The following is an 18,696-nucleotide window of genomic DNA, read 5'->3' as shown; positions in this document are numbered from 1 at the left end:
AGCTTGAGAAAGGCAAGTTGCTCTTTCAGAACAAGAGATCATCATTGGCATTGGCATTTTTGGAATACATTGTTTCATTTACTGTCATGTTTTTAGATTTTTATGAATGATTTGAATCTAAGCAGCTTTCCCCACCTTTTTTCTTTCCTTTGATTTGGAGACACTAACCTTTATTTTATGTCCTATGACAGAACAAGAATAAAAACCAAACCACTAAACTAAGACATGGCATTGCGCATTAAAACTGAAGAAAAGCTAATGGAAACCACCCAAATGCCTGTGTCCAATTTCTAAACTCTACCAAACTGTAATGTAAACCTGTTAGTTGACATGGGAAGCACATTTTGCCCTTTTTTATGCATACGGCAAGCATTTTGTTTGCATGAGAGTTATCTTCTTTTGCAATCTCAGTTTACATATTTGATGAATGAGTCCCCTGTCAACTTATGTCAAGAGTTATACTTTTGAACTTATGTTTCCTAGTTTTTAGTTTCATTTTTCTTTATCATTGTAGGGTAGTACTATTGAGTATGCTGTGTCAATGATATTATAATATATAGGTCTGTAATAAGTTCAGTTAAAATGTATTCTGGCTGAAGTATTTTCAATCTGATTTATTTATAGTAATTTTCCATTGAAACCCTAATTTCTACCTAGTTCGTATTTCTTGTTTTCTGTTTAGTGCCAGTTGCATTATTAGGTATTGTTGGATACGAGTTTTATAAAAACTACCATTATGATGTTTCCTTGTGTGTCTCCTGGGTAATGACCATCATTTTTCCATGTTTATTTGCCTTTCCTCTCTGACGCCATTACATTATCTACATCCTGGCAGGCTGTAATCTATAAAGTTTTATTTCCCTTTTATTGACATTTTGAGCATTGATTATGATGGTCAATATGGCAGAAGATAGAAAATACAGTAATGTAATTAATAAATTTACACTGAATCTCAATTATGAAGAGTTTTAAAGTGGAATTAAACTCCAATATATATATATATATATATATATATATATATATATATATATAATTTTTTATTTATTTTTTTTAATGACCCCCCAGGAGGTTTGTGCCATGGTGTGCTAATATGCACTACATATTAGCACATTATGGCAGACTTACCTGTCAAATGAAGCCCTCCAGCGCTGTGCTGTCAGCACTCAGACTCTTCCGTCTTCTCCTGGACTTTTTCCAGGTTTGCTCTATGTGGCCACTGAAACGACCAGGCCATGATGACATCACGCTCATGCATGGACATGGAAGTCCCTTCATCACCACGCAGAGCAGTGCCGTAATGTACTCGCAGGCACAACTCGTGTGTTCATTACCACTGACAGTCTGGGAGAAGCATTTATGTTAGAAGAAAACTGCCTGTCTGCCTAAAAAAAAAATTGCTTTATTTCCACTTTAACTTTTTCTTGACTTGGGATCATCCATACCTAGATGCCTGACCAAATATGGCAGTTACAGTCTTTTTGATGTAGACATACAGTATATGTCTTTAATTCAGTACAGTTTTAAAAACTACCATACTTTAGTATAAGCTGACAAATCAGAAAAAAAAGTGGATGACCACTGTAAGAAACAGCACTGTGAATACAAATGTGATTTCAGCACAGGGCATCATGCCAAGAGACAATTTTGTACAGATGGCATGCAGGACGGGTTTAAAAGTGGTTTGTGCCAACAGTATCACTTTTTCTTACTTTGACTTCTTAATATGGTGAATTATAATAGACTACATATTGAAGTTCATTGAATGAAATTTATTAGTTGATTTTTATTTATTTTCATGTCTTTATATGCAGCCCTTACGTCATTGGAACAACCAATCAGCCGGTGAAAATGACCCCAAACCATGGTTTGCACCTAAGCTTTAGGTAAACTGCAATTGTTGTGGATTAAAAATTGGAGGGCTATAATGAATACTCTAAATATGATATAATGCTTTTTATGTCATGGGGTAGAGGCTGACATTGCAACCTTGTATCATCTCACAGGATGCTAACTTTCTCCAATAATGTGGAGCCAGCGAATGGATTCTTAGGTCGGTATTTGCGTCGGAAGCTACTGGAGTCTGAAGGCAGCATTGGGACTGGACATGGCGAGTTACTCAGGGTTCTTGACTGGGTGCCTCGTTTGTGGTACCATCTGCACACCTTTCTGGAAAAGCACAGTACCCCAGACTTCCTCATAGGTACATGGAACACATATGTCAGTTTAGATCTGATTGTGTAAAATTTCTGGTAGGATAATATAGGACCTTCTGGTAGGAAACTTCTTGTAGCATATTGTGTGTCTTTTCTGGGCCACATATCAGTGTACGTAGTACAATGTTTACTTCCGGTTTGGTGTTATTGTATGTTGTGGTTTTGTGTTTCATTTATCCTGAAGAGACACCAGGGTCAATCTTGCACATACTTTTTTTTCTCAATAATACCTTTCTCAAAAATAGATTGATTTTTTTTTTCTAAATATAAGTGGAAATGTTACATAGTTACATAGCTAGCCCAGCTGAAAAAAGACAAAAGTCCATCCAGTTCAACCATAGGAAAAAAAATAATCCTATACCCAAAGTTAATCCAGAGGAAGGCAAAAAAAGCCCCAAAGCACGATTCAATTTGCACCTGCTGGTAAAAAAAATTCCTTCCTGGTCCCCCGAGAGGCAATCAGATATTCCCTGGATCAACTTTACCTATAAATGTTAGTATCCAGTTATATTGTGTGTATCTAAGAAAGAAGCAATCCACTGAGCTGGCCAGAACCAACTCTTGAGGGAGTCTATTCCACATTTTCACAGCTCTCACTGTGAAGAAACCTTTTCGTGTTTGAAGATGAAATTTCTTTTCCTCCAGATGTAAAGAGTGCCCCTTGTCCTCCGTGTTGACCTCAGGGTGAATAGCTCTACATTGAGTTCACTATATGAACCACTGATTTATTTATACATGTTAATCATATCCCCCCTTAATCTCCTCTTCTCAAGAGAGAATACATTTAGTTCCTCTAATCTTTCCTCATAGCTGATCTCCTCCATGCCTCTTATCAGTTTAGTTGCCCTGCTCAGTACTTTCTCAAGTTTCCCAATGTTCTTTTTGTGAATTGGTGCCCAAAACTGAACTGCATATTGCAGATCAGGTGTTACTAATGATTTGTACAGGGGTAATATGATATCTCTCTCTCTGGAGTCTATACTTCTTTTAATACAAGAGAGGATTTTGCTCGCTTTAGAAACCGCAGCTTGGCATTGCATGCCATTATTAAGCTTGTGATCTACCAGAACCCCCAGATCCTTCTCCACCATTGATTCTCCCAGTTGTACTCCCCCTAGTATGTATGATGCATGCATATTCTTAGCCCCCAAGTGCATAACCTTATATTTATCAACATTAAATCTCATTTGCCACATAGTTGTCCAATTAAACAGTAGTGCATTGAGGTTGGCTTGTATGTTGAAGACATCCTTTTAGGACGTTATTCCACTGCACAGCTTGGTGTCATCTGCAAAGACTGAAATTAGATTTTTAATCTCAGACCCTATTTATAAATACATTCAAAAGTAAGGGTCCCAACACTGAAACCTGGGGTACACCACAGATGACCCCAGACCATTCAGAGTATGAATCACTAACCACTACTCTCTGAATACGATCTTTTAGGAAGTTTTCTATCCATTTACATATGGATTTTTCCAAGCCCGTAGACTTTACCTTACACATTTGCCGTGTGTGGGGAACTGTGTCAAACGCTTTTGCAAAATTCAAGTATACAACGTCCACCGCCACCCCTCTGTCCAAGGTTTTGCTCACCCCCTCATAAAAAGAAGTCAGATTTGTTTGACAACTTCTGTCTTTCATGAATCCATGCTGTCTGTTGCTTAAAATATTTTTTCTCAGCAAGAACTCATCTATGTGGTCTTATTAAACTCTCCAGTATCTTCCCAACTATAGAAGTTAAACTTCTTATACACAGGTCTATAATTACTTGGTAAAGATTTTGACCCCTTTTTAAATATTGGCACCACATTGGCCTTACACCAATCCAGTGGTACTATGCCAGTCATGAAAGAGTCCCTAAAAATTAGAAACAATGGCTTTGAAATGACAGAGCTCAATTCTTTAAGGACCCGGGGGTGTATGCCATCCGGTCCAAGTGCTTTATTCACCTTTATACTGTCTAAATATTTTTGTATCATATCAATTGTGAGCCATTTTGGATCATCTGGAGCTTTGTCAATACCATGCCCATTATGGACAAGAGCTCCCCCATGCTCCTTTGTATACACAGAGCTGAAGAAGGTATTAAATAAATTTGCCTTCTCTTTATCCCCAATCACCCACTCTAGATTATTTTGTAAAGGGCTTACATGCTTGGACCGGACCTTTTTACTATTAATATATTTGAAGACTTTTTTGGGGTCGGTCCTGCTATCTTTTGCAATCTGTCGTTCGGTTTAAATTTTTGCGGCCTTTATTTCCTTTTTGCATATTCTGTTATATTGTTTGTAATGTTTAAACGATGATAGCATTCCTTTATTTTTATATTGAATAAAAGCTCTTTTCTTATCTATAGCCTTTTTAACTTTGGCCGTAAGCCATATAGGTTTGATTTTTAGCCTTTTAAACTTGTTGCCATTGGGAATATATTTCGCAGTGTGTTTGCATACAGTCTTTTTGAAGAACTCCCATTTCTGTGTTGTGTTCATCAGTGCCAATATTCCCTCCCAGTCTAAGTCTTGGAGAGCAGCTCTGAGCCTTGGAAAATTACCTCTCTTGAAATTGAGCGTTTTTATTTTTCCCGTATGCGCTTGCTGTTTATAGCGAACAATAAATGAAATCATGTTATGGTCACTGCTACCCAGATGTTCTTTTATATGGACATTCGTAATAAGCTCTGCATGGTTTGAGATTACCCGGTCCATCAGATCATCATTCCTAGTAGGGTCCTCTATGAACTGTACCATAAAATTGTCTTGTAGTAGGTTTAAAAATGTTTGCCCTTTAACTGTTTCTGCAGTACCATTACTCCAGTCAATTTCCGGGTAGTTAAAATCCCCCATTATTTTCACTGTCCCAGCCCTTTCGATCTGTGCAAGGAGCTGAGTCTCCACCTCCTCATTAACATTGGGAGGCTTATAACAAACTCCAATGATTACCTTTGTAGTACTCACCCCCATGTGCAGTTCTACCCATAATACTTCAGCCTTATCACACTCTCCATCAGCTAGGTCCTCTTTCACACTCACTCTGAGATCACTTCTCACATAAAGACAGACATCACTACCTTTCCTATTTACTCTGTCTCTCCGAAAGAGAACATAGCCAGGAATATTATTGGCCCAGTCATGCGAAGAATGAAGCCAAAATTCAGCAATACCAATTAAATCAAAGCTCTCTTCATGCAACAAAGCTTCCAACTCACCTATTTTGCTTGACAGACTTCTGGCATTGGTGAACAAACACTTTAATTGATTGACACCTTGTTCACACGTATTTTGCATATTTTTTAGTTTCATACAAATGGTACCAATTCCACTGGCTGTTTGTAACATGGGAACCTTCTTATCTGCCATAGCCTTCCCCCCCATCTTTCCCCATTCCACTCACCAATAAGTACTGACCCCTGTCTGATCTGTCTACCCTGTTATAATCTAATTCTCCCTTCCCCCTCGATTCTAGTTTAAATAATCCTCCAGCCTTACCATAAATCTTTCCCCCAATACAGCAGACCGCCTTCCATTTAGGTACAGACCATCTCTAGCATATAGGTTGCACCCCAATGAAAAGTTAGCCCAGTGCTCTAGAAACCCAAATCCTTCCCTCTTACACCAGGTCTTCAGCCATGCATTGAGTTCTCTAATCTCCCCCTGTATTTCCTGAGTAATATTTCAGAAAATATCACCTTGGAGGTCCTTCCTTCAACTTGCAGCCTAGTTCTTTAAATTGATTCTTAAGGAGCCTCCACTTTCCATGTATTCTGTCATTGGTTCCAACATGAACCAAGACAGCTGGGTCATGTCCAGCCCCCCCCAGTAATTTATCAATCCGGTCCACCACATGCCGAACCCTGGCACCAGGGGGACAACAAACCATTCGGTTGAGGCGATCCTGGCGGCAAATTATTCTATCAGTCCTTCTGATCATATAATCCCCTACTACCACCAGCTGTCTAGGGCTTCCTGCACTACCCTAACCACCCCTCCCAGATGGTTTACCCTCCTGGCTGTTAGGGATAGCTGTGACATCCAGGGCTGCCACCCCTGAACTTGCCACCCCCACATCTTCACCCAACTTGGCAAATATGTTTGGGTGCTCAAACCCAGGGCCAGCCTTCCTTTTCTGTTAGCCCCTACCACTCCCTCTCGTTACAGTAACCCATCTTCCTACCTGATTAGCCCATCTGCCCTCCACATCAATCCCAGTAGCTACCTGCTCAAAGAGCAGAAGCCCCCTTTCAAGGTTGATAGTTCTGCCCAGTGTTGCAACTTGCTCCTCCAGACCTCTAACGTGAGATTCCAGAAGGGCAAGCTGCTCACATCTGTCGCAGCGGTATCCATCCTGGAGCTGTTTCTCCATTGCTGCATACATGCGGCACACTGTGCACCCTCAACCCTGCTAGCACTCATATCCCAGTTACAAAATTAACAGGAAAGATCAGTTGTCACTTACAGGTTAGTAGACTCCTGTTATAAGCTCCTGTTTTCTTTTTTTTAAATCCACTTATCAAAGGTCCGGCAAGCAAAATACAGGCCAGCTCAAAAAATGAGCAAGCTCAGAGTGAGCTCTACAGCAAGTTTTATATATAACCTGTATCACCTGTGACCAGTTAACCCCTCCCCTTAATTAGCAAAGGGAAGGAAGACAAGGAAAGGAAGAGAAAAAATGCTATTTAAAAAGTGACAGAAAAGGGATTTACAAAAGTAAAAGCATTTAGCAAGACCCAAAGAAGAAAATAAAACAAATACAAGCACCAGCAGTCAAAAGTAAAACTTTTTCAAATTTCCCACTCTTTAGTGATCAGCCAGCATAAAATGCCAGATGTAGCTGGTGCACTTGTCTGGCTGTGGATATTCTCCAAAATGTTTGTGTGATACTCTAAAGATGAATTGCGGACAAATACAAAAAACTTTTATTAAAGCAGAACTGTGGGAAAAAATTTCCCATGCAGTGGTGCTGTGCCCACCTCATGGGTTAACTACTTGTTTTTTCCAGGGGTGCACAGAGGCTATTGTCACACCTTCCTTTGATCCCCAGGAAACAGCACTGCCCATGTCCAGCAATGGATCGTTCCTGCCATCCTCACGTCCAAGGCCGGTCTATGGGCGTGATGACATCAGGAGTATTTTGTGGGGGGGGGGGGCAGGAGCAGCAGGGACCGGTCTCATGCTTGGAGGATCTGCGGATTAGAGAAGTATATGTCTTTTCTCCTCACCCCTGGGTAAAAACGAGCAGTTAAGCCATGCAGTGTAGGCACAGCCCCACTGCATGGGAAAAACACATTTCCTAGAGTTTTTATATTTTGTTTCTTTTCTACAAGTCATTCGAAATTTGCAGTCAGACATAAAAGAAGCTTCATTACTATTGCAATCCGGTCCCATCCCGACATACAAGGCATACTGTCTCATGGCCATGAATACAAATTATCCCTATTTGCGGATGATATCCTCCTTACACTCTCGAATCCTCAAATCTCCCTCCCAGCATTGCATAAACTTTTACGACAGTTTGGGACTCTCTCGGGTTACAGGGTTAATACTTCCAACACTGAAGCACTCCCACTCCATATCCCACCAGCTGTCCTCTCGTCCCTCCAAGAATCCTTTCCGTATCAATGGTGCGCCCATTCTCTAAAATATTTGGGTACTAACTTTGCTTCTTCCTACAGTTCTATATATGATGCCAACCACCCCCCCCTATTTATAGCTATTTCCCGGTCCTTGAAATTTTTCGGATACCCTACCCTTATCATTTCTAGTTTGTATCAACGTCATAAAGATGACTGTACTACTCAAACTTTTGTATTTATTTGCGACTCTCCCTGTTCCTATGTCCAAGCTACACTCCCTCCAGAAATCCCTTCTGCAGTTCATTTGGCATAATAAGCGACATAGAATCGCACATAGTGTACTACTCTCTCTGTGTTCTAGAGGAGGCCTAGGGGCACCAGATATCGTGACCTATTATTATGCTACCCACCTCCGCTTCCTTAGATCATGGTCCACTCAGTCCCCTCCCAATCTGTGGACCGAGATCGCGTCCTTACAATTGACTCCGACACATTCCTGTTCTCTCCTCTGGTCGTCCTCTGCGGTGGACCCTACCCCTATCCGTCGTCTGTTCCTTGGCCCCATGCAATTCTCTGAGTATATGGCGGAAAAGTAGGACTAGGTTTGCATTGACCTCAGACTGCTCCCCACTAACTAATATCCTCTTTAACCCCAACCTTCCAGATAGTTTGTCCGTGCCCCGGATGTCCCCTTGGGCAACGGCCAAGCTCTTCCAACTGCGCAACCTAGTACATCCTGTTACTCGGAAGCTGCAACCATTCTCATATCTCCAGAAAAAAGATCTGCCTTCCCAGCATTTATATATTTACCTCCAGATACGCCACTTTTTCTGTACCATGTCCCCCACATTGACTCTTAGGAAACCTACTCCCTTTGAGCGTCTATGCATACAAGGTCCACGTCTATGCATACAAGGGCATAATTTCTAATATATAAAAACTTCTTATGGATGCTGCCCCCCTCTCTAACGACACTCATCATTACATGTGCAAATGGTCCCAGTTTTTGCAATGTGACATTGATCTTACGCAATGGAAGAAAATTTGGGACAACACATCTAAATCTTCTGTCTGTGTGGTTTATAAAGAAAATACATACAAAATTTTGATGTTGTGGTACAAAACTCCTGAGGTTATTCATGCCTTTAATCCGAATGCTTCTTCCACTTGCTGGCATTGTGGGAAAGATTTTGGCTCCCTCTTCCATATTTTTTGGACTTGTGGATCCATTGTCCCTTTTTGGGAAGAGGTTTTGTCTTTTTTACAATTGTTATTGCATACCTCTCTCCCTTTTGAGCCTCTATATTTTTTGCTGAACCTGCCATTCCCAGGTCTTCCCAAAATGGCCAGGAAACTCACCACACATATTCTGACTGCGGCCAGAAGAAGCATTCCTATGTGTTGGCTATCCGCTATACCTCCTTCGATGTCAACTCTGTTTAAAATGATTGCGGATGTGAGACGGATGGAATACCTGACTGCTATACATGCCTGCTCGACTACTGTGTTCGAGGCAGTTTGGCACCCATGGGACAATTTCTCCTCCTCCCACCTTTCTACAAATGTACAGTTCTGATGGCCTCCCCACTGTAGCTATATGACATAATTATGTTTGTAACCATGCAGACCTCACCATGTACTGCTATACATGCCTGCTCGACTACTGTGTTCGAGGTAGTTTGGCACCCATGGGACAATTTCTTCTCCTCCCACATTTCTACAAATGTACAGTTCTGATGGCCTCCCCACTGTAGCTATATGACATTATTATGTTTGTAACCATGCAGACCTCACCATCGATGTGCTCTTTCTTTCTCCTGTGTTACTCTTTGTATATATATATATATATATATATATACAGTTGGGCAAAAAAGTATTTAGTCAGCCACCAATTGTGCAAGTTCTCCCACTTAAAAAGATGAGAGAGGCTTGTAATTGGCATCATAGGTAGACCTCAACTATGAGAGACAAAATGAGAAAAAAAAATCCAGACAATCACATTGGCTGATTTGGAAAGAATATATTTGCAAATTATGGTGGAAAATAAGTATTTGGTCAATATCAAAAGTTCATCTCAATACTTTGTTATATATCCTTTGTTGGCAATGACAGAGGTCAAACGTTTCCTGTAAGTCTTCACAAGGTTGGCACACACTGTTGCTGGTATGTTGGCCCATTCCTCCATGCAGATCTCCTCTAGAGCAGTAATGTTTTGGGGCTGTCGCTGGGCAACACGGGCTTTCAACTCCCTCCAAAGGTTTTCTATGGGGTTGAGATCTGGAGACTGGCTAGGCCACTCCAGGACTTTGAAATGCTTCTTACGAAGCCACTCCTTCGTTGCCCGGGCGGTATGTTTGGGATCATTGTCATTTTGGAAGACCCAGCCACGTTTCATCTTCAATGCCCTTGCTGATGGAAGGAGGTTTGCACTCAAAAGCTCACGATACATGGCCCCATTCATTCTGTCCTGTACATGGATCAGTCGTCCTGGTCCCTTTGCGGAAAAACAGCCCCAAAGCATGATGTTGCCATCCCCATGCTTCACAGTAGGTATGGAGTTCTTTGGATGCAACTCAGCATTCTCTCTCCTCCAAACATGACAAGTTGTGTTTCTACCAAACAGTTCTATTTTGGTTTCATCTGACCATATGACATTCTCCCAATCCTCTTCTGGATCATCCAAATGCTCTCTAGCAAACTTCAGACGGGCCTGGACATGTACTGGCTTAAGCAGGGGGACATGTCTGGCACTGCAGGATCTGAGTCCCTGGCGGCGTAGTGTGTTACTGATGGTAGCCTTTGTTAGGTTGGTCCCAGGTCTCTGCAGGTCATTCACTAGGTCCCCCCGTGTGGTCCTGGGATTTTTGCTCACCGCTCTTCTGATCATTTTGACCCCACGGGGTGAGATCTTGCGGGGAGCCCCAGATCGAGGGAGATTATCAGTGGTCTTGTATGTCTTCCATTTTCTAATTATTGCTCCCACAGTTGATTTGTTCACACCAAGCTGCTTGCCTATTGCACCAGGCTGGTGCAGGTCTACAATTTTGTTTCTGGTGTCCTTCTACAGCTCTTTGGTCTTCACCATAGTGGAGTTTGGAGTGTGACTGTTTGAGCTTGTGGACAGGTGTCTTTTATACTGATAACAAGTTCAAACAGGTGTCATTGATACAGGTAATGAGTGCAGGACAGAGGAGCCTCTTAAAGAAGAAGGTACAGGTCTGTGAGAGCCAGAAATCTTGCTTGTTTGTAGGTGACCAAATACTTATTTTCCACCATAATTTGCAAATAAATTCTTTCCAAATCAGCCAATGTGATTGTCTGGATTTTTTTTTCTCATTTTGTCTCTCATAGTTGAGGTCTACCTATGATGCCAATTACAGGCCTCTCTCATCTTTTTAAGTGAGAGAACTTGCACAATTGGTGGCTGACTAAATACTTTTTTGCCCCACTGTATATACAGTTGTGTTCAAAATAATAGCAGTCAGACATCACTAACCTGATCAATCACTGTTTTTGGTAGAAATGATATTTCTACATGGCAAATAATTTACTAGCAGGTGTAGTAGAGTAATAGAAATCCAACAGACCCAACAGTCATGACATGCATGCTGCTGATTCTGTGTAATTGAATCACTAATTGAAAGGGGCATGTTCAAAATAATAGCAGTGTGGAGTTCTATTAGTGAGGTCATTCATTCTTTGAAAAACAGGTGGCAGTTATTGCCCTTATTTAAGGAAGGAAGGCAGCAAATGTTGAACATGCTGATTACAGTGCATTTCTCTCTGAAATTCTGAGGAAAATGGGTCGTTCCAGACATTGTTCAGAAGAACAGCGTACCTTGATTAAAAAGTTGATTGGAGAGGGGAAAACATATAAAAAAAGTGCAGAAAATGATAGGCTGCTCAGGTAAAATGATTGCAAATGCTTTAAAATGGCAACCAAAACCTGAAAGACGTGGAAGAAAGCGAAAAACTACCATTCGAATGGATAGAAGAATAGCACAATGGCAAGGACTCAGCCAACAATCAGCTCCAGGAAGATCAAAGAATGTCTAAAGTTACCTGTGAGTACTGTTACAATTAGAAGACGCCTATGTGAAGCCAAGCTATCTGCAAGAAGCCCCCGCAAAGTCCCACTGTTGAAAAAAAGACGTGATGAAGAGGTTACAATTTGCCAAAGCTCACATTGACTGTCCTAAGGAGAAATGGCGCAACATTGTGTGGACTGATGAAAGTAAGATTGTTCTTTTGGGTCTAGTGGCCGGAAACAGTTTGTCAGACAACCCCCAAACACTGAATTCAAGCCACAGTACACTGTGAAGACAGTGAAGCATGGTTGCGCAAGCATCATGATATGGGGATGTTTCTCATATTACGGTGTTGGGCCTATTTATCACATACCAGGGATCATGAATCAGTTTGAATACATCAGAATACTTGAAGAGGTCATGCTGCCTTATGCTGAAGAGGAAATGCCCTTGAAATGGGTGTTCCAACAAGACAACGACCCCAAACACACCAATAAACGTGCAACATCTTGATTCCAGACCAAGAAGATTGACGTTATAGAGTGGCAAGCCCAATCCCCGGATCTTAATCCAATAGAAAACTTGTGGGGTGACATCAAAAATACAGTTTCTGAGACAAAACCAAGAAATAGAGAAGAACTGTGGAATGTAGTCCAATCATCCTGGGCTGGAATACCTGTTCACAGGTGCCAGAAGTTGGTTGACTCCATGCAACACAGATGTACAGCAGTTCTCAGAAACAGTGGTTATACAACTAAATATTAAGTGATTCAAAGGAAAGCAAAATCTTCAAACATTTTTCAGTTTATATAGTGAATGTTTGAGTTTGTAAAGAAGAATACAAACACTGCTATTTTTTTGAACAGTCTAATATTCACTTTTCTTCAATTTTTTTAGAGGAACAACACAAATTTGATATATTTTTCTTCATGTTTTGATTTGGAATAGAATATGTAGTGTTCCCAATGCATTTGTGTGTATGGAAATAAAAGCTATTAGAAGGATTTTGAGCTTTATTCACTTTTTTCAACACACTGCTATTATTTTGAACACAACTGTATACAGTGAGGAACAGAAGTATTTGAACACTCTGCGATTTTGCAAGTTCTCCCACTTAGAAATCATGGAGGGGTCTGAAATTCACATTGTAGGTGCATTCCCACTCTGAGAGACAGAATTTTTAAAACAAATTCAGGAAATCACATTGTATGATTTTTAAAGAATGTATTTGTCTTGCACTGCTGAACATAAGTATCTGAACACCTGAGAAAATCAGTGTTAATATTTGGTACAGAAGCCTTTGTTTGCAACTACAGAGGTCAAACGTTTCCTGTAGTTTTTGACCAGGTTTTCAGACACTGCAACAGGGATTTTGGCCCACTCCTCCACACACATCTTCTCTAGATCTGTCAGGTTTCGGGGCTATCGCTGAGCACCACGGAGTTTCAGCTCCCTCCAAAGATGTTCTATTGGATTTAGGACTGACTAGGCCACTGCAGAACCTTGATATGCTTCTTACGGAGCCACTCCTTGGTTATCCTGGCTGTGTGCTTCAGGTCATGTCATGTTGGAAGACCCAGCCACAACCCATCTTCAATCCTCTGACTGAGGGAAGGAGGTTGTTGCTCAAAATCTCACAATAAATGGCCCCATTCATCCTCTCCTTAATACAGTGCAGTCGTCCTGTCTCCTTCGCAGAAAAGCACCCCCAAAGCATGATGTTACTGATGAACACAGTAAGGATGGTGTTCTTGGGATGCAACTCATCCTTCTTTTTCCTCCAAACATGACGAGTGAAGTATAGAACAAAAAGTTCTACTTTGGTCTTATCTGACCACATGACTTTCTCCCATGCCTCCTCTGGATCATCCAGATGGTCATTGGCAAACTTCAGATGGGCCTGCACATGTGATGACTTGAGCAGGAGAACCTTCCGTGCAATGCATGATTTGAAACCATGATGGCGTAGTGTTCTACCGACAGTGACCTTTGAAACTGTGGTCCCAGCTCTCTTCATGTCATTGACCAGCTCCTCCCTTGTAGTTCTGGGCTGATTCCTCACCTTTCTTATCATCAGTGAAACCCCACGAGGTGAGATCTTGCATGGAGCCCCAGTCCAAGGGAGACTGACAGTCATCTTTAGCCTCTTTCATTTTCTAACAATTGCTCCAACAGTTGATCTATTGTCACCAAGCTGCTTGGCAAATGACCCGTAGCCCTTTCCAGCCTTGTGGAGGGCCACAATTTTGTGTCTGGTGTCTTTTGACAGCTCTTTGGTCTTGCCCATGGTAGTAGTTGGTGTCTGACTGACTGTGGGGTGGTCAGGTGTGTTTAAAGAGCTCAGACAGGTGCTACTAAGTTAGATTAATGAGTGGAGTACAGGTGGACTTTTTAAAGGTACAGTAACAGGTCTTTGAGAGCCAGAATTCTTGCTGTTTCTTAGGTGTTCAAATACTTATGTTCAGCAGTGCAAGACAAATAAATTCTTTAAAAATCACACAATGTGATTTCCTGAATTTTTTTTTAATTCTGTCTCTCAGAGTGGGAATGCACCTACAATGTTAATTTCAGACCCTTCTATGATTTCTAAGTGGGAGAACTTGTAGAATCGCAGGGTGTTCAAATACTTCTGTTCCTCACTGTATATGTGAAAATCAATAAAAATTGTTAATACAAAAAAAGAAGCTTCATTGGCTGCTGAAATTAAATTAATGGGTCAAAGAAAGCTTTATTAAAAAAAAAAGCAAGTCTGCTGTACCTTCAGTCTGGCTCTAAATAATATCATATGTTATGCACAGAGTATAGCAAGGTATTCATGTAGATTTGCCAAGATATTGATCAGGCATGTTTTATCTGAGACTCTAAAGAAGTAACAGCATCATTAGAAGGCTTCACAGTAGCATTAGATTAGCCTCACATTCCTGAGTAAAATGATCATATTTAAGTGAGGCTTCCCATTTGTTAGCTAGGTGTTTCTTCACACAGCAGAAGAATGTTAAATCAGTTCCGCTTTCAGCGCAAAACATGTTCTCACTTTCCTACCTGCAAATCATGTAGTGTTTGCAAAGTAACTCTGGCTTTTCAGTGTACCACTAGACATTTGCTGCCACATTCATACCTGGTTGCCATCTAATGGCAGTTAAGGTTTTAGTCATATATGTTTGTTTCTATTACTGGGTAGCAGTATTAAAGTGAAACTACAGTCTGCTGTGTGGTGGGTGGGCTCTTGCCATAATGTGCAAGTGTGCATAGCATACCTGCACCTTATGGCACACATAACTTCCACAGTGCTCTTCTTCGATGCTACGCTTCAGCTATCTCTTGAGGCATTAGTTTAATGTAATTAAACTAAATTACTAGTGATTCCTTGGAGTCCGCTAGCATGCTAGGTGAAGGCAGAGTTAACAAAGAGGAGGATATTTTAGTCACTCTGTTGTCTTGGTGATTGGCATGTATTAGGTCTTGCAGATGGAATATTACTGGGAAGCAGTGTTAAAGTGGAACTTACAGTGCATCCAGAAAGTATTCACAGCGCTTAACATTTGCCACATTTTGTTATGCTACAGCCTTATTCTAAAATGGATTAAATTCATTTTTTTCCTCAACATTCTACAAACAATACCTCCATAATGACAATGTGAAAGAAGTTCATTTTGACATCTTTGCAATTTATTAAAAATAAAAAACAAAAAAAAACCACATGTACATAAGTATTCACAGCCATTGCTCAATACTTTGTTGAAGCAGCTTTAGCACCAATTACAGCCTCAAGTTGTTTTGAGTATGATGCTACAAGCTTGGCACACTTATTTTTGTGCAATTTCTCCCATTCTTCTTTGCAGTACCTCTTGGTACCTCGGTGCACAGCCATTTTCAGATCTCTCCAGAGATGTTCAGTCAGGTTCTAGTCTGGCTGGGCCACTCCAGGACATTCACAGAGTTGGCCCATAGCCCCTCCTTTGTTGTGTGAGCTGTGTGCTTAGGGTCATTGTCCTGTTGAAAGATGAACCGTCACCCCAGTCTAAGGTCCAAAGCGCTCTGGAACAAGTTTTCATCAAGGATGTCTCTGAACATTGCTGTATTCATCTTTCCTTTGATCCTGACTAGTCTCTCAGTTCCTGCCGCTGAAAAATATCCACACAGCATGATGCTGCCACAACCATGCTTCACTGTAGGCATGGTATTGGCCAGGTGGTGAGCGGTGCCTGGTTTCCTCCAGACATGATGCTTGGCATTCAGACCAAAGAGTTCAATCTTTGTTTCATAAGACCAGAGTGTTTTGTTTCTCATGGTCTGAGAGTCCCTCAGATGCCTTTTGGCAAACTCCAGGCGGGCTGCCATTTGCCTTTTACTGAGAAGTGGCTTTCGTCTGGCCACTCTACCATACAGGCCTGATTGGTAGAGTGCTGCAGAGATGGTTTCTCTTCTGGAAGGTTCTCCTCTCTCCACAGAGAAACACTGAAGCTCTTTCAGAGTGACCATCGGGTGCTTAGTTACCTCCCTAGCTAAGGCCTTTCTCCCTCGTTCGCTCATTTTGGCTGGGCGGCCCACTCTAGGAAGATTCCTGGTGGTTCCAAACTTCTTCCATTTACGAATGATGGAAGCCACTGTGCTCATTGGAATCTTTAATGCTGCGGAAATTTTTCTGTACCTTTCCTCAGATCTGTGCCTTGATACAATCTTGTCTCAGAGGTCTACAGACAATTCCTTGGACTTCATGGCTTAGTTTGTGCTCTGACATGCACTGTTAACTGTGGGATCTTATATAGACAGGTTTATGCCTTTCCTAATCATGTCCAATCAACTGAATTTCCAACAAGTGGACTCCAATCAAGTTGCGAAAACATCTTAAGGATGATCACTGGGAACAGGATGCAGCAGAGCTCAATTTTGAGTGTCATGGCAAAGGCTGTGAATACTTATGTACGTGTTTTCTTTTTCGTTTTTTATTGTTTGTAGAATATTGAGGAAAAAAATGTAATCCATTTTGGAATAAGGCTTTAACATAACAAAATGTGGCAAAAGTTAAGCGCTGTGAATACTTTCTTGATGCACTGTAAGTCTGCTGCGTGGTCGGTGGGCTTTTGCCATAAAGTGTGCACAACATACTTGCAGCTTTTTGGACATTTACCTACAAAAGTTACCTCTTCCAGTGATGCTATGTCCATTGCCATCGCTAACATCCTCCCAATCTCCTCTTCCAGGTTGTGCATATTCACAAATCTTAATTGGCCAACCCACAATGACCTGACTTTCTTGTACAAGACCTGACTTTCTTGTACAACCAGAAGCAAACTGGTAGCAGGCAGAAAAGAAACTTTTAATACAGAAGTTGCATACAGAGTCTTCTGCTAACATTTTTTGTTTACAAAGCTTTTAATTCCGCTTTAGGTCTGAGTAGACTTAAATGATATTTAGTGAAGAATTTTCAATTTACATATCAAAACACATGGAAAACATGTCCAAATATATTTGTGCTTATACTCTCAGGTAACAGTCTTTGGTATAAATTCAATCTGTCCAAGTTATCCATATGTACACCACCGTTCTACTTCAAGAACATTTCTGTGCTTTTTCTCCACCACCATTTTCATCTCCAAATATTTGCTTATACTTTTAAATCACAGTCTTATGTGTAAAATTCAATCCATCCAACATGTACTCCACCGTCCACATCAGATACATTTCCATGCCTCTTATCCACCAGTTTCAACTCATTCATGATTACCACCACCATGCAAATATTGCCCTCACCTCCAACAGTTGACCCAACACATGTTTAGGTGTGTGTTTCCCCTTTAAGGGTATTTAGAGTGATGTCTCCTTTAACTGTTGGTTCCTCCATGGGTGCAGTTCAGAAAAAAACATAAACAGGACCTCATTGCGTTTCAGATGGCTTCCAACATTTATTAAAATTCATTAACAACACTCACATTTAAATGTGCATTATGCCAGTGCACTGCAGAATAATTGCATTAGGCACAGCTTCAGCTCCAGCTGACATAGCACAGCTCCATTAAGGTTTTACGTACACATAATTTTTCACAGTATAAGGGCTTCAATCTCTCCTTCCAGTCCACATGGCTCCCAGCTCCACATTGTGTGTATCATCACTGATCACATGACTTCGTGGTTAGAGACCGGGCTATTCTGCTGATTAATATGTAAACAATCGATGTCTCCATAGGAACCACAGATCCCTGCCAGCTTAGCACAGGAGCACATGAAATAAATAAAATGCAGCTAAAAACGCTATGTAAATTCCCAATATGGTACTACCCTCTAGTGGTGTATATGTTGAATTACACCTGCCATGTTACACATCACTTATAAAGCAGATTAAATTAAATTCAGTGTTCAACCCTCTAGGTGAGACATCACTAAATGGCGGACCGTGGTCCGCAAACGGACCGCATGGCAATCCTATACGGACCGTGGCTGTAACACTTAGCAGCCTGGATGTCCTCTGCAGCTGATATCCTACTACCCCCCCTCGCCAAGCTGCCACTGCCAATACTGCATTCATCTTTATAGAAGGCATAGCATGTCCAGCCAACAGCGGTAGCTATCCAACTTTTCAAGTTAACAAGCCGGTGATTGGTTGCTTGGCGTTCCTAGCAAGCAATCACTTGCCTGTTAACATGCAAAGCATGTCCCACATGTCCCGCCCTCTGTCCAGGCATGCCGTACCTTCTGCCTTCTACCTGCTGTGTAAGGTAGGATCGAAAAGGAGGGTTGTGAATGGCAGGGGGGGGAATATAAGGGAGGGGGCATTCATATAAAGGATACTTGGCTGCAAGAAAAGAAGGTGGGGGCTGTGAATAGGGAACAGTATACAAAAAGGAGGGTTTTACAGGGGACTAGGGGTGCAAGAGGGGACTGA

The 18,696-nt window shown here is 41.3% G+C and overlaps 1 protein-coding gene across 3 annotated transcripts in view; it reads left to right on the top strand.

The window, feature by feature from the left end:
* The window catches only part of NAV1 (neuron navigator 1), a 277,210-nt gene that overhangs the window by 231,032 nt on the left and 27,482 nt on the right, over positions 1-18,696 (top strand). For all 3 annotated transcript variants that reach the window (XM_089654094.1, XM_089654095.1, XM_089654093.1), the window contains 2 exons: positions 1,812-1,883; positions 2,004-2,200. In XM_089654094.1, coding sequence (XP_089510220.1) covers positions 1,812-1,883; positions 2,004-2,200 — 269 coding nt within the window. The remainder of the gene's footprint in view (positions 1-1,811; positions 1,884-2,003; positions 2,201-18,696) is intronic.

The sequence above is a fragment of the Staurois parvus genome, unplaced genomic scaffold, assembly GCF_062004578.1.
Source record: "Staurois parvus isolate SC_StPar_1 unplaced genomic scaffold, SC_StPar_1.0 ptg000744l, whole genome shotgun sequence".
NCBI classification, from domain to species: domain Eukaryota; kingdom Metazoa; phylum Chordata; class Amphibia; order Anura; family Ranidae; genus Staurois; species Staurois parvus.
The sequence above is the reverse complement of the archived record's forward strand: the minus strand, read 5'-3'. Positions and strand labels throughout refer to the sequence as shown.